The sequence below is a fragment of the Cyprinodon tularosa genome, unplaced genomic scaffold (assembly GCF_016077235.1).
Source record: "Cyprinodon tularosa strain WSP-4 unplaced genomic scaffold, ASM1607723v1 ctg658, whole genome shotgun sequence".
Taxonomy (NCBI): Eukaryota; Metazoa; Chordata; class Actinopteri; order Cyprinodontiformes; family Cyprinodontidae; genus Cyprinodon; species Cyprinodon tularosa.
This window is the reverse complement of record NW_024039405.1, coordinates 43,914-64,291: the sequence shown is the minus strand read 5'-3', so window position 1 is coordinate 64,291 and position 20,378 is coordinate 43,914. Positions and strand designations below refer to the sequence as shown.

General features: G+C 37.6%; 1 protein-coding gene across 2 annotated transcripts in view; it reads left to right on the top strand.

The window, feature by feature from the left end:
* LOC119799310 (protein Dok-7-like) overlaps window positions 1-20,378 on the top strand; it is a 61,575-nt gene that overhangs the window by 31,781 nt on the left and 9,416 nt on the right. For both annotated transcript variants that reach the window (XM_038309143.1, XM_038309144.1), the window contains 2 exons: window positions 1,458-1,546; window positions 5,288-5,357. In XM_038309143.1, the coding sequence (XP_038165071.1) occupies window positions 1,458-1,546; window positions 5,288-5,357 (159 nt within the window). The remainder of the gene's footprint in view (window positions 1-1,457; window positions 1,547-5,287; window positions 5,358-20,378) is intronic.

Below are 20,378 nucleotides of genomic sequence, written 5' to 3'. Positions count from 1 at the left end.
CCAACTTCCCCAGACCTCTTTGAATGTTCTTGAACAACAATGTCTTTTATAATGCATGACAAACAAGACATTTAAATTGTAGTACAGTTGCACCCTCTCTACAAAGTTAACTCAGCTCCCATTCAGGTTTAGCAGCAGCTAGCCAGTAATGATCAGCTAAAATCATGCAATGCTATGCAGACGCTCTGTCTGCAATGATGAAGATTCTCTTACTTCAGTACGCTACACTCTTCAAGAGGTTTTCACTGCATGGGAGGTGGAGCCCTTTTCAGGGTAACTGAGCAAATAGTCATCTGACCACATATTGCTACTATAATAATATCAGCCCAAGATGGTCAGTGAATAACTATGTCTTGGGAGCAAAAAAAAAAAAACACATTTACTTTCAGAACTTCTTTTAGGGTTATCATCATCTGTGTTGGACATTATAAAACCCTGTTTTTAGCTTTTAGAGTCTTTGCATTATAAAGATGTAATTAGCTATTTTTCTTGTACATGTGGAGAAGAAGACTAAACAGACATTTAGCTACTGTGCATATTGACCATCTTTAACAGCATGTGTGAACCTCTTTCTGTTACTAACAGAATGATTTCTCCCTCCAAGTGTTTTTGATCTAACGCTCTGTTTTCATCACGCTGGCTTGGGTTGGTAAAACACAGTTAACAAAACATATTGTTGTGTATTTGAGCATACACAGTCATGTAAAAAAATAGCATACCCCTTGATACCTTGTTTGCTTTTAACATATTGAATGTTTTTGTGTTTAATAAATTATAAAACAATATAAATAACCTAAAAATAATTTTGAAATCTTTCTTATTTGTAGTAAGAAATACATAATTAGGTGAGGAACAAATTTATCCGCCATCTCAATCATTCCTTTCTTAAACTCAATTAATATTAAACACACTTAAATGTGATAACCTCGTAAACAGAGTTAAGTTAATTGATTAACCAAAAACAGCATTTAAGAATAATAAATCCTCGGCTACAAAACATGAAGGTTTAAGTGTCAGGGCTTGGTGATGGCCTTTTGTAACAGAGCCTGACCAGCTTACAGTCACAGAAGACGGGCAGCTTTATGTGAGCTGTTTAGGGTTCCTTAAGGGTCTAAAAGAAGAAATGGACTCAAAACATACCACACATCAACATGCAGGAAACCCTGCAGACATCTCAGAGCTGAAGGTCAGGAATGGGGCAAACTTTCCTCACATTGAGAAAAATCAGATGGTTGCTAAAGATATTTTAAAATTATAAGCTATTTCTATTTTGAATGTCATTGGGCTTTGCAACTAAATGTGAGAGATATTTAATTACAAAATTAAGACATTTTGTTGATTTGCAAAACAAATCTTCTCATAAAGCTACCCCAACAACAATACAATCTCTGTTCTAGGTATTTTTCTATTTTATAGCATGGCTTTACTAAAAAAATGAATTTCCTTCTTTCTGCCAGAAAAAAAGTTTACTAGTAAAGAAGAGAGGCGCAAAGCTGATCCAGCTTATGAGATCATGGAGAATCGGGTGCCAGAGAAACACCCAGAGGTAGGTTGATACAATTCTATGAGCGGCTTTATGCTATCAGCTGTTCACACATTTCGACTGTAACTGTGTAATGGATCATATATCTGGATCTTCAGCTGTTTTATTGTTACAGGTATTATTAATCCCAAATTCAAGATAATGATTATATTTTTGTTGCTCTTTGTGGTTGTAGACAAATTTTTTGGTTGATCTTTTCCAGTGTTGAATTGAGTAAATAATCTGTAAACTACTTTTAAGTTTTTAAATCAGGTTTAGTTTAAGAATTTTCAGAGACTTGGCTTCAGTTTCCAATAAGGATCCTAAAAAGAGGCCACAACTGAGCTGTAATTGTAGCCATACATTTTTTAACATTTTAAACAATCTGACTTTATTACCTAAATAGTTCATCAAGGGAAAATATAAGTGAGGTGATTGTTAAAAGAATGTACAGTTTAGCTCCTGTTCTTAAAGTAAACGAATCAGAAGGCACCAGCTTTATCAGGAAAGACTTCTTTGCGTTGGGGAGGGGCCTGGTCACACAGGAAGAAGTTAATAGGTTTTTTTTTTTCGTTTTTTTTAGTGTTACTAGAGGCATCTTAAAACTTGCTTGATTATTAAATTGCTACTTTGTCAGCTCTAAAACAATCTGGCCCTGACCTCAAAGCAGATCACAAGTCACTCATACAGGAAGGAAATTCTGATTTGAAGGTGAAAGCTACAAGTTTAAAGCGGAGCAACTGTGCACGCTTGCTTTTGTTCCTCCAAGTAGCTTCCGAGCCTCTTTGCTTGGCATCAACACTGAAAAGTATGGTAACACTAGTTTTGGTTCTTTTTTGGCTTGAATCTGAGAAAATTAAGACCAAGCCACTAGCATCTGGATATCACCTGAGCTGCATCTCTCGTGACCTGTTGCAAAGTGATATGATTATGCAATATGATTGAAAAATGTATCGTTTTGATGAAAAAATTGTTGCTATGACCTTTAAAGATATTGTAACACTATTAGGCTAGGCAGCTAACTGTGGCTACAAATGCAGCATCAGAAGAGTGTCCTTTTAAGGAGCCTGAGGTGTGGAAAAAAAACAGCAGGAAGTGCTTTTAGGTTTAATGGATGTAGATTAGGTGAATAAAAAAAAGACAATTACAGCCATACGATGAGACACAAGAGAATTGACTCAAAAATTAATTTCAAAATCATAAAATCCGTAGTCCATGTCTAACTCGCCATCTTCAGATCCAGATGAGGATCTGATCCGTCAGGATAAAAAAAACCCCCTGACCTAAAAGGTCAGAAAAACCCATTAATTTCTTTCAAAAACAATTAAATGCAAATATAATACAAAGGAAACAATTACTAAATCTAATAATTTAATTTATGCATACTAAATACAAATGCAATAATTATATTCCTAATAATTAGACAAACATTCAGTTTAAATTAGCCATAATTCAAATAAAGTAAAACAAAAAAAGTATCTAATATAAAGCTTAATCAATTTAAAGTTAAAGTGCACTTTCAAAATACCAATTAAGAAAAATAAAACAAATTGTCAAATACTCAAGCAGAGTGAGAGAAAGGAAAAAAATAAAATAAATATACATACTGCATGATATCAACTTAAGTATAGCTACACTGTTCAGATCAATCTTGTTTTAAACTGCTTCGGAATCAAGGTAAACGTGTCAAACACGCACAAAAAATTAGCAATCAAGTTACCTTTTCAAAGAGAGCGGGGTGTACTTAGCCACAATCAGCTCTGGCAGAATCCCAACGACGGTCCAGGTAAACAATGCCAATGCTTCTAATGGGCAATCGAGCAGAAATACCACAAGGAAAAATAATAATGTATCAAATAAACTCACCCAGCAATCAGATCAATAGGGTTAAATATTTCAGATGAATATGTTGAGAAGACACCAGCAGCAAGCCACAATGGCAGTGGAAACAGGTGAGGATCCTTAACTGCATGCTTGAGGCGGGGCTTTAAAGAAGCCAAATAATTTGGGAAACAAAGGAAGTGGGCTGAAAAGATAAAACTCTGATTAATTGTGGGATACAGTATGTTTTGTGATCCAGAATGATCTAAAGAAAGTGGATACATAGCAACAGTGTTCTTTATCTTGTTTTATGGACAAATGGCAGAATATGGACTTCTCGGCTAGTGTTTCCTTTTCTGGCCTTTGGTTTTATATCACCGCCACCTTCTTGACTGGAGGTGTTGAGCAGTTTATTTCACAACCTCCTTATATTTTATTAAGCTGATTTAGATAAATCTTTTAAAGGTTTTTCATGCCATGAGTTGCACCTTTTTGTGTTTTCAATTAATAATTCTTCACCTTTTTCTAGTTGGTTCTTTTAATATTCTGCCTTCTGGTCTCTTTTATTCTGGATCCTCATCGTTACCTGTCCCTCTGGCATTGTTCCGCTGGGTTTCTAATTTAATCACCTTCATCATCATGGTGACACAGATAGTGACACAGAAGAGGTGAGGTGGGGAATTAAAGCCACATTTCATCGAATTAGATTGACTTTATGGTATCCAATAATATCATATATTCGTGCTTTACACGCTGTATATGCTGGCATGTACTGATTTATATGTAGCTGTTACAAACCATTTTTTTACATAAAAAAAAAACATTAAATAAAAAAAAAATCCATGCTTACACCATAATAATACAAGTCTGGTTAATTGATTTGCCGAATCAAAGTACATGTCAACGAATTATATTAAAACATACCCAATGTTATCAGATCTACTGTTTTTTTTCTAAAACAAATCTACATTTTTAAGTTTTTACTCGAAATGGATTGAAATTGCTAAAACTTAATAATTTTGATAAATATTGTCATACAGTAATTAGTTGTGTTCTCTGCTCTTTATAAGGGGATTCCATATGCTTTTAAAAAAGGTTGCGTGTGTATCAGAAAATTATAAGTTGTAAGTATAGTTCTTATCATCGGTATCTAGTTAAACATTTTTATATTATGTCAACAATGTAATTAGTTAAAATTGTCTATTTATTTTGCAGTCACACAATTCACTTGAGTTTTTGTTGGTTCAGTCTATGTAAGACTTTTCCAACATGTGGCCGAACCAAAGTTTAAAATATATGACAGGAAATATATGGAGGGAGGTAATTATTAGCGTGATGGAAGAGATGTATTCTAATTTCAAAGACTTGTAACTCATCACCAAAGATTAATTGTCAAAGTACCAGTGGAAAAATAAAAAAGGCCTGGTCAGCATTAATAAAAAGGATTTCATTGCTCTGATGGCAACAAATATATAACAGATTATTTTAATAGAAAATATGATAAATCAAAATGGTTGGTTTATTATCCAACAGGGATGATTTTGCTCAGATGAATGTCTTTGTTAGAAATAACTCACATTTTGTTCTGGATCAAGGCGAGCACAATGCAGGCCACTGCTTTCCATCGAGGCTGAAATCAAAATAGCTGTGGTTCTTGAGCAATTTTCCCAGCACAGTTGCTGTCAGTTATCCAGAATTACAGAGCTGCAGACTGAAAGACACTGTTAGGCTTAGATAATAATACCTCAGACAGACTGTCTACAAGTGAGACATGGCTCTATGTTCTCAGTAAATCTTGCTCATCCACTCTGCCCACAAATCCTTATGACATCTCCACTGATTTGGAAAAAAAGAAGAAAACCAGCCTTATGTAATAAATCCATGTTCGTGGTATGGTCACGATATTCCATTATGTTTACATGTGCTCTCTTGTCTGTGTTACAGAGTGAAGAGAAAAGCAAATATGAGCTTATGGGCAGCTACAGCCAACAAAGGCTCTTCCAAGAGGCTGAAGGTGAGTGAAAGCGACTCAAGTGGTCAACATCACAGGCTTTGATTGATTGTTTTTATTTACATCCACCCATCCTGTCAAAATGATGCAAATCACTCCTATTTTACCTTATTAAGTTTTGGTGAGGCATAATTCAGGCTTCTGAAAATAACCTTAACTTACTTATTGATAATAGAAAAAAAGATGAGTCACTCACTTGAATCAGGATTGCTTTAAAGCTTTTCTTTTTGTCTGTTTATGAATTGTAATGAGTCTATTAAAATAATTCCATCTGTAATAGCAGACTAACAGATGGCATAAAATCCCTAAGGAGGGAGGAACATCCACATTGTAATTCACTTTATTTAGGCAAATGGATTGCGCCGTTGATGAAAATTGTTTTTACAAGTTGTTTTCATGTATGGAGCAGCTGAGCACGTCACATACCAGCTGTCAGTGGAAACAGGTTAAATAAAAAGAGGAATTACAGAAACATGAGTATCAATCGAGTTGGTATGACTAATTTAATAAAGCACAGAGGAAAATGAACTACATAAACAGTAAGTTTGGATATGTACTTTGAATTGTCCTGCACTGAACTGCACAATACAAATGAATTTGCCTTGCCCTTTTCTTATGTAGTTTTGTTGGTGATATGCACAAACTCCACCGTTTCTGTGCAAGGAATGGTTGGTATTGACAATGGATGGATGGAAGCACCTCAGATAGATTTAGCACAAAAAAAAGGAAAAAATTGGCCTCATCCATAAAAGTCTGTGCACCTTTCATACTAGGACTTAGTGGTTGAAAGAATTTTCAAAACTTTTAGCACATAGAATTTTTTTTTAATCTATAACAGTGCAAAAATGTGTTACCGCAATAATAATACTCAGTTTACATGGAATTACATGCAACTAGAATATTTTCCCACTGTTAGCCCACCCCTACAAAACACCATTGCTTATTTATCATTGCATAAGAGAGTTCTGACAACTCCATTGGTGACAATGGGCAACATTTCAAAGAGCAATGGTGACGCAAGTAGCTTAAATGGATCGAGGGACGTTAGCTGCTCATGCTTGCATTTCCATAGACCAGGGGTTGGCAATCCAAGCCATTCAAAGAGCCATATTGGACCAAAAAACCAAAACTGTCTGGAGCCGCAAAAATGTAAAAGTCTTATATAAGCCTCGCATGGCTCAAAGTGTGTTGGCCCACTAAAAAAAAGGTCTATGTGGGCTTAAATATACAGGTGCTGGTCATAAAATTAGAATATCATGAAAAAGTAGATTGATTTCAGTAATTCCATTTAAAAAGTGAAACTTGTATATTATATTCATACATTACATACAAACTCATATATTTCAGATGTTTATTTTGTTTAATTTTGATGATTACAAATGACAACAAATGAAAATCTCAAATTCATCATATCAGAAAATTAGAATATTGTGAAAAGGTTCAAAATTGATGGCCCCTGGTGCTTCACTCTAATCAGCTAATTAACTCAAACCACCTGCAAAAGCCTTTAAATGGTCTTTCAGTCTAGTTCTATAGGCTACACAATCATGGGGAAGACTGCTGACTTGACAGTTGTCCAAAAGACGACCATCGACACCTTGCACAAGGAGGGCAAGACACAAAAGGTCATCGCTAAAGAGGCTGGCTGTTCACAGAGCTCAGTGTCCAAGCACATTAATAGAGAGGCGAAGGGAAGGAAAAGATGTGGTCGAAAAAAGTGTACAAGCAAGAGAGATAACCGCACCCTGGAGAGGATTGTGAAACAAAACCCATTCAAAAATGTGGGGGAGATTCACAAAGAGTGGACTGCAGCTGGAGTGAGTGCTTCAAGAACCACCACACACAGACGTATGAAAGACATGGGTTTCTGCTGTCGCATTCCTTGTGTCAAGCCACTCTTGAACCACAGACAGCGTCAGAAGCGTCTTGCCTGGGCTAAAGAGAAACAGGACTGGACTGCTGGTGAGTGGTCCAAAGTCATGTTCTCTGATGAAAGTAAATTTTGCATTTCCTTTGGAAATCAAGGTCCCAGAGTCTGGAGGAAAAGAAGAGAGGCACTTCATCCACGTTGCTTGAAGTCCAGTGTAAAGTTTCCACAGTCAGTGATGGTTTGGGGTGCCATGTCATCTGCTGGTGTTGGTCCATTGTGTTTTCTGAGGTCCAGGGTCAACGCAGCCACATACCAGGAAGTTTTAGAGCACTTCATGCTTCCTGCAGCTGACCAACTTTTTGGAGATGCAGATTTCATTTTCCAACAGGACTTGGCACCTGCACACAGTGCCAAAGCTACCAGTACCTGGTTGAAGGACCATGGTATCCCTGTTCTTAATTGGCCAGCAAACTCTCCTGACCTTAACCCCATAGAAAATCTATGGGGTATTGTGAAGAAGAAGATGCAATACACCAGACCCAACAATTCAGAAGAGCTAAAAGCCACTATTAGAGCAACCTGGGCTATCATAACACCTGAGCAGTGCCACAGACTGATCGACTCCATGCCACGCCGCATTGCTGCAGTAATACAGGCCAAAGGAGGCCCAACTAAATACTGAGTGCTGTACATGCTCATACTTTTCATGTTCATACTTTTCAGTTGGCCAACATTTCTATAAATCCTTTGTTTTTATTGGTCTTCAGTAATATTCTAATTTTCTGATATGATGAATTTGAGATTTTCATTTGTTGTCATTTGTAATCATCAAAATTAAACAAAATAAACATCTGAAATATATGAGTTTGTATGTAATGTATGAATATAATATACAAGTTTCACTTTTTAAATGGAATTACTGAAATCAATCTACTTTTTCATGATATTCTAATTTTATGACCAGCACCTGTATAATAAGCACTCATGTTTAAATGTTTATCCTGAAGCAAATGTCACATCATGTAACCAGTCTGCTGTAATATATTTGGTGCTTTAAGTTTAAATTCCTTTACAAAACTGATATATTATTGCATTGATGAAATTATAGAAACACAATAAAGAAATCAGATTTTTGATGTTATTTTTGTTTTGAGAATTTGGAGGGGAAAAAAAGAAGTTCACATGCTTGCATAAGAGAGCTACCTGTTTGATCTGTAAATGGTTTTCAATGCTTCCAACATAACTAGCAGCTTTAGTGGAGTTTGGCAATGCACTCCACTTTTTAAATCTATCTTTGTTCTCCTATTTTTTCTATCCAGACGTTCTGCAATCACACTTTTTGTCTCACTCCCAACTTTGTGGTTGGCTGCACAATTGGCATGCCTTCCCTGGAAAGGCTTTTGCAAATGACGTTTTTTTTTATTATTTGACAACTTCTAATCACAAAGAAAACATGCAGGCAATCCTTCCGCTTTGGTAATAAAAGCAAATGTTGTCAATTCTTCTCTGAACCCTCTGTTCTCATCAGCTATCTTGCTTTTTTCCCCTGTGGGATCCATGTCCAGAGACACACCTGCCGCTTTTTTTACAACAGCCACCTGCCTGGTACTGCATCGAGCCGCACTGAAACCTGTTTCACAGGCTATTACGCAATTCTTCCTTGACAGAGATGTTAAAATTTATTATTTAAGTTTATTTATTATAAAATTTTTTACAGCATTGGAAACATAAGGAATATTTGTTTGACCTCCCTCACACCATATGAAAACAAATAAATGAAAAAATCCATCTCTTTCCATCATATATTTTTGAAAAAGCTCAAAGGAGCCGCAAGGGGGGCATTTAAGAGCAGCATGTGTCTCTGGAGCCGTGGAATGCTGATCCTTGCCATAGACATTTCAAAACCATGTTAAAATGCAGGAAAATAGACAATAGATTTGATATCACAATTTCATCATTTCTGCTTCTACCTAGAATTAAGTAACAATAATGAGGAATATGTTTGAGACAAATAAAATAATGAATTTGTTAGATGCAGTTATACATAGCATAATGCATAAAATAAATACTAATGTAAAGAGGTAAGTATTTGTAAGACTACATCCACTGATACTTAACACCCGTTATGTTAGTAAAAAATCTAAACTTAGTTTGCTCCACTCATCTTTGATTATTTAAGCAAAACATTAACACATATAAAAGTTATCAACAATGATTGAAACAGGCTCTAAATCAAAAAAATAAAACACATTTCACACGGTTAACAACGGAAATATAATATATAGTACAACCTCTCAAACAGTAAGCTTTTTTAAAGGTTGTGAAAAATAACCAAAAGTGTTCGGGTCTGTAACAAATCTGCCTGTATTTGAATGGGCCGCCAAGCATCTATGCTGAATTTCAGGCTTCACACATAAAGATATAAAATAGTTAATTTTTTCTGAACTGAACAAGTGGGACACAATTATGTGGGGTGAATTTATTTTATATTTTTAACTTTTTTAACAAATAGAATAGAAATAGAACAAATAGAAAAAACGAAGAATTGGGTGTACAAATTTATTCACCCCTCGTGAGTTAATTCTTTGTAGCTCCACCTTTTGCTGCGGTTACAGATGCAAGTCGCTTGGGGTATGTCTATCAGTTTTGCACATCGAGAAACTATAATTTTATTCATTCTTTATTGAAGAACACCTGGAGCTCAGAGGGGTTGGATGGAAAGCGTTTGTGAACTACAGTTTTCAGTTCTTTCCACGGATTCTCGATTAGATTCAGGTCTGGACTTTGACTTGGCTATTCAACACCTGGATATGTTTATTTCTAAACCATTCCATTGTAGATTTGCTTTATGTTTTGGATCACTGTCTCGTTGGAAGATAAATTTTCCTACCAGTGTCGGGTCTTTTGCAAACCCCATCACGTTTTCTTCCAGAATGGTCCTGTATTTGGCTCCATCCATCCTCATTAATTTTAACCATCTTCCCTGTTCCTGCTGAAGAAAAGCAGATGCTGCCAGCACCATGTTGGACAGTGGGGATGGTATGTTCAAGGTGATGAGCACTGTTACTTTAAAAGCAAACATAACGTTTTGCATTGTTGCCAAAAAGTTTGATTTTGGTTTCATCTGACCAGAGATCCTTTGTCCACATGTTTGCTGTCTCCCTCAGGAGGCTTGTTTCAAATATTAAACAAGACTTTTTATGGACATATTTAGGAAATGGCTTTCTCTCATAAAGGCCAGTCCTAGGTAAAGAATCTCCTACCTCAGCTGTAAATTTCTACAGTTTATCCAGAGTGATCTTTTTGTATCCAAATACTCCACAGCAGTATCTGCCTGGTGCGTTCCTTGTTCTTCATGATGTTCTCTGAGCTTTAAACAAACCTCTGAGACTATCACAGAGCAGGTGCTTTTATACAGACTTGATGGAAAACAGGTGGATCCTATTTATCATCCAGTCATTTAGGTCAACAATGTATCATTCAGAGCTCGTCCCTGAATTTCTGCAGAGTTTGCTGCACTGAAGGTAAAGGGGATGATTCATCTTGCACGTCCCACTCTTCAGTTTTTTGTTTGCTAGAATTTGAAAATATCCAATAAATTTCGCTCACTTCATGATCGTGTCCCTCTTGTCATTGATTATTCTTCACAAAACAATTTATAATTTTATATATTTATCTTTAAAGCCTGAAATGTGGTAAAAGGTAGAAGAGTTAAAGGGGGTGAATACTCTCCCAAGGCACAGTAGTTCTTCCTTTAGGTTTTTTTTTTTGGAAGAGATAATTTTTTGTTATGGACACTCAAAAACATGTAATTTTTGTGGTGATATAGCTGTTGTCCAACTGCTATACTGATTTCATCCAACCTTATGCTACCTATTTAGAGTTATTTCCTCATGATACCATCTATTTTGGGAAGTGCAACAGTCTCTTTTCATGCAAAACACCCCCAGTATGTCACTGCTGTGATGCAGTTTTGAAGATTAAACATTTCCCTCTTCCTCTTCACCTGATATAATTTTTGCAATAATGGCTATTTTAAGTCAACACTGTACGGTTTGATTTTATTGGACCACAGGGCATGTTTCTTTAAACAAAGGTATTTGTACATAACTGTAGTTGGATTGTGTTCCAGCTTTTTTTTTAAATATAGTTTTGGAATAACACCTTTTTTAATGTCTTTCATTTTCAACTATTTTGTCTTTCAACTATTTTGTCTTTCAACTATTTTTCTCTTTCAACTATTTTTATACTTTGGTTAAGACTATATCATATATTAATACATATCATTGCAACAACAGCAAGGTATTTGATTTCATGCTCACCTCATCAAGCGTGGATGGAAACACACTCCAGAAAATATTTACAGGTAAAGTTAAATTAAGGATTGTTAAATGTATTTATAAAGCAAATTTCATGAAAGTTTTACGACCCAATTTTCTCATCTCATTTCGGACATTTTGATCTGGTCATGTTTTAAAACCTTTTCTCTTTTAACAAGAAAACAGCTCTTGTCTATTTCAAAATATCCTTGTAGATTTTTGAGTGAAATTAAAGAGCTCTTTAAGTTAATATCCAAACAAAACAAAATACGTTGTAAATATTGCAAAAGAAGTTAACACCAAATGTGTGGTTCAAATTAGACAGAAGAATAGTGGATATTTTTCCAATTGGGGAAGAAATTCAAATATTACCGGTACTTTAATTATTAATTTTATTCCCCTTTATTAGTAACTTTTTCTTATTACCTTTATAAACTACCTTTTTAACCCTATAATGCATATTTACCAGTTTTTTCATTTACAACTCATTGAATTATCTTGATACTGACATGTTATATAAACTTCCCTTCCCTTTCAAATTGATCTCACCTTGCCTTTTGAAGTTTTTCCAAAGTTTTGTTGTTACTGTGGATAAAATACTCTAATATTACTAAAGCATTCCCTTTGACTTACAAATACACTTAGTTGACATCCCATTCTTTAATATGATATAAGTCCACCCTTTGCAGCTATTCTTGCTTTATCTCTTCTGACAAGGCTCTCCACAAGTGTTAGTTGTGTGGTTATTAAAATCGTTAAAGGCCTGGCTAATTCATCCTAGATGTGTTCTATTGGTTGAGGTCAGAGCTATACGCGACAGTGATGCTCATCCTCACCAAACTCTCTCATCCATGTCTCAATGGACCTTATTTTGTGCACTCGTGCACAGTCATGCATATGATGCGTGAGGATTAGGGCCTCTCCAAATGTTCCCATAAAGTTGGGAGCATAGAATAGTCCCAAATTTTATTAAACATTAAGAGTTCTTTCTGCTAGAACTAAGTGACCATGCACAGCTCCTGATAAACAACCCCATAACACATTACACCCACATTAAACAAAAGCATGACTTGTCACTCCAGAGAATAGGCCTAAACTGCTCTAGTCTAGTAGCTGTGTGCTAAACAGGAAAGCATCTAATGCTCTGCATTACAGCTGCCATGGAAACCCATTCAATAAAGCTCACCATGCACTGTATTGGAGTGAATGGAGGCCACATGAAACCCTCACTACACCCTTTAGCACCTGGGCAGCCCAGGCACCTATGCCAGAATCCTGAAGTGAAATTCCAGCTCTACTTCCACACAATCCTCCTAGCCTTTCTGCAGGACAAGCTCTCCCTGCTGAACATGTCTGACTCCACCTGCAGATGGATCAAAACCTTCCTGACAGGTGAGAAGCAGCATGTGAAGCTGAGAAAACGGGTCTCTGACTCCAAGACCATCAATACCTTTTCCCCTCAGAGCTCTGTTCTTTCTCCTCTGCTCCTCTCTCTCTACATCAACAGCTGCACTCCCAGTCATGTATCTGTCAAGCTACTGAAGTTGGGCTTATTTTGAGATGTATGAGTCTGTCTACAGGTGAAAGATTGATGACCTGGTGTGGCCAGAATAGTCTGTAGTTTAATACTCTAAAACACAGTTGCCCATGTAGACTCCTTCCGCTACTTGGACACCATCATAGCTTAGGAACTCAAGTGTTATCTGAACAGCTCCACTCTACTCTGCCCTCATAGAGTCCATCCTTGAGGACTTACCTTGCAAGCAATATGAATTGCTGTGAGATTTGTGAATTCACAAACTCTGGTAAAAACATATTGCCAGGAGCCGGCAGAAACGTTTGGCCTCAATACAGAAATGTTTTGGACCAATGAAATGCAGGGATGTGTATGACATCATTGTATCAACCAGAGAAGGAGGGCTGAAGCAAAACAAAGCTGGCTGCGCCGGTTTTAGCTTAAATACCCTGAATTTCTTTTTGAAAATCGAGTAAAATTTTAGTTTGTCTTTGCGGAAAGGTGGTTGGGTGTTCCCTCCAACCAGATTTGCTGAGAATTTGATTGATCACTTAACATCCCTAGATGTGAAACAAATGAAGCTGCTACTAATGCTGTGATTGGCTAAAAACTCAACATGAGAGGCAGGTACCCTATCGGCTCAAAGATTTGTACTGAATGTCTCTCCCTTTTGCACAAATTTCTAAATGTGGCTTACCAGATCGATACATGTAGTTCAGTAGGAATTGTATGGAAGTAAATATGTGCCATCAGAATTTGAATAAAAAATACCTCTGAAATTTGAATGTTGTATATTAGTGCGTACTTTTTCAGTATTAAAATAAATTCAGAATATATTTTTAACCTAAAAAAATTCAATGTCATTATTTGAACATTAAAAAAAAATTCAGTGTAATTTTTTTTACATGGTTGCAATTTTCAGTTATTAAAAAAATTCACATTCCTATTTCAAAGTGATAAAATCTTCAATATACATATTTTTCACAGTTTAAATTTTCAGTGTTAAAAAATTCAGCATATAAAAAATTCAACTTTTCAAAATTCAAATGCAATATTTTCGTTGTCCTCCAATTCAACTTGCTCAAATTCACTGTCTCAAATTCAGCGTCTAAAAATTCGCTGTAAAAATGGCCAAGGTTACTTCAGGTCACAGACATTAGCAATGGATGTCCGATTCCAACATCCACCTAATCACGTGACACAACCGTCATATTGAAGAAGTACCAGTATCACCCAGGCTGGCGACCATGGAGGCGAACTCAAACCCAACGGTGAGTTTAATGCTTTCATATTTCTGTAGTAGTCTATATTTTATTTAGCGCATGAAGTTTGATACATTATCTTAAAGCCTGATTTAAAACACTGGTTTGGGCCGTTGTTAATCTTACACCGTGTAGTGCCGGCATATTACTTCTCGCTACCTCCGAGCACCCCACCCCCACCCCACCCAATTTCCCCCGTTTTATTTAAAAAAGAAATACCACTTGCGCCAAGTCTAGAATCTTTAAAGAGAACTGATGGGTGGTGACTTCCTGGGTTGTTTGTATGTTGTCTTAGGTGAGACTGAGACAGGCAGTCGATGCCCTTCTCCCATTAAAATTGTAGAAACTATATCAAGCACAAATAAATCTACAATTTAGTAGGTAACTGGTATTTTGAATGATGTTGTAATGACACCGGGGGAAATTGGGGGGGGGTGCTCGGAGGTAGCGAGAAGTAATATGCCGGCACTACACGGTGTAAGATTAACAACGGCCCAAACCAGTGTTTTAAATCAGGCTTTAAGATAATGTATCAAACTTCATGCGCAAAATAAAATATACTACAGAAATATGAAAGCATTAAACTCACCGTTGGGTTTGAGTTCGCCTCCATGGTCGCCAGCCTGGGTGATACTGGTACTTCTTCAATATGACGGTTGTGTCACGTGATTAGGTGGATGTTGGAATCGGACATCCATTGCTAATGTCTGTGACCTGAAGTAACCTTGGCCATTTTTACAGCGAATTTTTAGACGCTGAATTTGAGACAGTGAATTTGAGCAAGTTGAATTGGAGGACAATGAAAATATTGCATTTGAATTTTGAAAAGTTGAATTTTTTATATGCTGAATTTTTTAACACTAAAAATTTAAACTGTGAAAAATATGTATATTGAAAATTTTATCACTTTGAAATAGGAATGTGAATTTTTTTAATAACTGAAAATTGCAACCATGTAAAAAAAATTACACTGAATTTTTTTTTAATGTACAAATAATGACATTGAATCTTTTTTAGGTTAAAAATATATTCTGAATTTATTTTAATACTGAAAAAGTAAGCACTAATATACAACATTCAAATTTCAGAGGTATTTTTTATTCAAATTCTGATGGCACATATTTACTTCCATAGAATTCTACATGGTATTGATCTTGCTTATGCCAGGTTACTTTAGGAACTGTAACCTCCAAAACCCAGATGCGAGCAGGTAAGATTCCCTCCCAACCTTGGACACAATCTGTTTTAGGCTCTACTCTCTAGGAGGAGACTGAGGTCCATCAGGACCAGAACATGCTGCCACAAAAATTAGCTTCTTCCAATCTACTATTAGCCTCATTAACAAAGCTCATGTCCTCCACTGATACTTTTCCCATGGGGAAAATCAAAAACAGCAAACCAAAACTCTCAGCACATGTTGTTGTTGTTTAATAACTTGTCATAGTGCTCATTATACATAACTTATATTTTTTAAATTCTAAATTATAAGTGTTATACTCCCTTATTTATTTATGTTAACAGTATCTATGCTTGTCTATGTTGGCACCTGACCACCAAAACAAATGTGACAGAAACATTTTCTAATTCTGATTTTAAGGATATAACAAAATTTGTTGTTGTAGTCAACGTATTTAAATATATAGTTTATCACCAGCAATAGGCACTAGAAAATCTCTGTTAATATCCATGATAACAGTCATTTAATAATACAAAAACAGAAAATTTTGTAAATTGATGCACCCTTTAGGGTAATTCATAGTCTCTCCCTACTGTTTTCAGTGCAAATCTGAGCACCATCTGCGATTTATGCAACACCAGAAATTCTGGTTACATAACAGCCACTTGTATGTAAAGCAACTAGATGCTTAACTCAATGAGTGGAGGGATGCGCGAGTGGGCTGCTGCACTGACATGAGGTGAGAGGACAGTTGTTAGTGGACATTTGGTGACTTTAAGCATCCTGCACGCACATGCCCTCTGTCTAATGCATACCTGCTCTGAGAAGCCCCAGCTGCTGCCACTGTCTGTCACCAAACCTATCAGTCATATTTGGGTACCTTCTCACGCACACACTGTAGTAGCCTCCATGTAGTTTTTCTCATGATTCTACCTCAGCAGGCAGTTAATGGGTGAGGATGAGCAAGAGGTGCTCAGGCCTGGTGGCACAAGTTTGCATTAGGAAGCAGGAAACAGTATTAAAGATTGGGATTTTATTAAATAGTATTCCATCAAATCAGGAGTTACTTATTGTTTGCTCCTTCTTAAAATGTGAATGTATTGTTTATAGCCTACAGTGGCAGTTAATCCAATGGCTACACTGGTCTTTGCTCCTCACTAGATCTGTGAAAGAATTAACCTGAACCCAAATGAGTAAAGCCAAGTCCCCAAACCGAGCTTTGCGATCGTACAGTTTGTAGCACCGAATCCTTTTATCAAGAAGTCCCCATGGTTGTATTCCTGGCCTAGCGTCTTTCTACTGCAAGTTTGCATGTTTTCCCTGCGCATGCGTAAAAAACTTTGGGTGCTCTAGCTTCCTCCCACAGTCCAAAAAAATGCTAGGATTGGGGTCTCTACATTGCCTTAGGTGTATGCATGGCTGTATGTCTATGTGTTATCCTGTCAATCTGTCCATAGTTTACTCCACCTTTTTCTCATAGATGATTTGAAATAGGTCCCAACCTGTGTAATCTTAATGGATAAGTGGCAGAAGATGAATAGAGACCCCAAGCTGTCTGTCCATCTCCCGTGACACCTCAGATTGAGGTAGAGACTTACCTCAGACCTGAGGTATTGATTTACCTTTTTTGGGGAGTATAGAAGGACTGGAAGGCAGACACCTGTAGAACCACATTTTATCTCAAGGGAAACAAGTCCTGTAAATTGGCAAAACACATGATGAAATGGTAAAGCTACTGTCCAAGACCCAGATGAAAGCCACCATACTCTCCCTAAATCCAAGGTCAAGCCAACAGTCAAAGCTTCCTTTCCAACAATCATCAGTAAACTTTTCCTAAATTCTCAAATTTCTTAACTACTTAGTCAAAATCTAAATAATAAAAAGCTGTATATTTCTTAAGTAGCAGGTATGGTGTATTAACAGACTAAACATAAAATATTTTTGAATCAGCTGGTCAAACAGTTAAAGGTGAAATCCAGCTTTTTTATCATTTCTAAAAATTACACAGCACATGAGGAGACCTGTCTGTTGACCCTAAAGACAAAGCTGTCAACCAGTCTGCATTCTTTGTCTAAGGGCTTTGACTGTAAGTTGGACCACTGAACTCCACCAGGTTCTGCCTCTAACATCTCCCCTGGAGACTCTGCAAAGCTTATAATGAAAAAACCTCCCCCAGCCATAGTGCTGTGGGCAAACCCAATGTTCTAATGGTAGCCATTATAAAACACCACACTTCTGCAAGGGCTGCTTGATGTCTGATCAATTAGGTTAGACGTTGCCAAAGGCTGTACCCACTGAGATTCTCCTGGCATCTAATGGCCTCTCACTGATCTTAAGTGTCCCCTGGGGTTGAAGCTTCTCAGCTGTTGGTAATGGCCACTGCTTGCTGCCATTTAGGAGTCACAGAAATAGAAGGCTTCACTTGCTTCTCTCTTCTTTTTTCTCAGCACATACTCTTTTATGCTTTCTGAGCTTAAAGGCCAGACAGGATGAATCAGCACATTTGAGTTACAGCTACCAGCATTGCCATGATTTCTCTTGACAACCACAAAACACAACATGCATTATTTTCAGAGATGATGCATTACATTATTAAATGTATATTATCAAATTCAGCTTTCTCAATCACTTTTATGTCCAGAGGTCTAAAAAAAGGCCATTCGGCTGCTGCTTCAAACAGCTGGGATTTAGGGTAGAGCACATTGTCATGATAAGCTGTCCCCTGAGTAAGTCCAGCTGTGGACTTACTGGGCAGGGGGACAGTGGAACAAAATTATTCTCAGTCACCTGTTAGTGCTGTTACAACCAAGAGGAAGCTATTTAGAAATGGCCATAGCTCAATCCCAAAGTGGTTGATTGTAAAACCCTAAAGTAATCAGAATCAACTTCATTGCCAAGTAGGTTTACACTTACAAGGAATTAGACTTGGTGTTAATGGTTCAGACAAACTGTATATATATAGAGCATACATAATCTATAGCTATATACAATATAAAAACATACAATATACTATACACATTATAAATTATATAGCTATATACTATATACACAGTAGACTGTGCGTTAATGTAACACAGGAGGTCTGGAGATTCTATGTTGGTGTAGCCTCTAGGTTCTGAACAGGGGAGTGAGAGAGGCAGTGTCAGTGTCACGGGGGGCTCTGGGCCTTGTTGATAAGGCTGGTAGAGATAGGAAGAAACTGTTCTTGTGGCGTGAGGTGTTGGTCCTGATAGACCGCAGCCTCCTGCTAGAGGGAAAGTGTCTGAAATAGTTTGTGGCTGGGGAGCGAGGGATCAGCCACACTCTGCCCTGCACACCTCAGAGTCCTGGAGGCGTACATATCCTGGAGAGATGGAAGATTGCAGCCAATCACCTTCTCTGCAGACCAGATGACATGCTGCAGTCTACCCTTGTCCTTGGCAGGGGCACGAGCGTACCAGATGGTGATAGAGGAGGTGAGGATGGACTCAATGATGGACGGGTAGCAGTCCTTGTCATTGGCAGGTCAATTTTTTTCAGCTATTGCAACAACTACATTCTCTGCTGGGCTTTCTTGGTGAGTGTGTTGATGTTCAGCTCCCACTTTAGGTCTTGCGAAATTATAGTTCCCCAGGAGGGTAAAGACTCCTCAGTGTCAATTTGGGAGTCACACAGGGTGATGGGGATAGCAGGGGTGTTCTTGAGTTCTTCCTGAATTCCAAAATCATCTCCACTGTTTTTACGGCGTTGAGCTCTAGGCTCAATGCTGTAAAAAAAAAGGTTGTTCTCCCTGCACCAGGTCACCAAATGGTCACCTCCCACCTATAGGCAAACTCGTCACCATCAAAGATTACTCTAGCATCCCCCAGCTTCCCCTTGAGCAGCTCTGGTCTGATGGTGTTGAAAGTGCTGGAAAAGTCAAAGAAAAGGACTCTCACTGTGCTCCCGGTGGCCTCCAGGTGGGTGAGCACATGCTGCAGCAGGTAGATTATGGCATCCTCCACTCCGATGTCAGGTTGGTAAGCAAACTGTAGTGGATCCAGGGTCTCACCATGGTGCTTAGGGGATCTAGAATGAGGCGCTCCATGGTCTTCATCAGGTGGGAGGTATAGGTGACTGGTCTAAAGTGGGTTGGTTCCTTGGCGTGCTGCGTTTTGGGAACCGATACAACACAGGAGGTACTCCAGAGAGTGAGGACCACCCTCAGGCTGAGGCTTTGGTTGTTGATTTAGCTGAGGAACTCTGCGAGGTCCAGCCTTGAGGGGATGTCGTCCAGTCCTTAGGCTTTCCGCTGTTTTAAGTTGGCTTCCTCTCTGCGAATACTTTCAGAATATCAGATAAGGTATTCACTAATAGAAAAACAGTCCAAAAAAACATACAAAATAGAGAAAGTAGGAAAGGAAAGCAAGGAGCCGACGTAACAGGCTGCTGCATGTGGAGCGCCATCTTGCCATCTATAGGGTGTGAATAGGGACCTTTGTTGAGTAATAATGATACTCATGTCAGACGAAGGCAACCTGGCCGTTCAGACACAGGTCACATTTGGAAAGATCAGATTTTGATCTAATTCAGAACCACAAAGGGAAATGGTCTGGGTCGCATTGGAAATAACACGGATTAAAGTTATTCAGTCTGTCATGATAAGATCTGATACAGGTGGCATATGGGCAAAAAAATTGGATTTGGGTCTCTCAAGCTGCTGTGTGAATGCAGCTTAACTCTGGCAAAACAATGTGATATGCTGATGTTAAACTTTTCAAGTAATTCTGCTAAAAAACCAACAAATAAACCAACCGACCAACAGCCATCAGTGATAAAGAGATCAAATGTATTTAATGATACATAGCGGGACTTTAAGAAAAAGATTCAAACAATGTAGCCTAAATGGTGGCAGAGAGCCA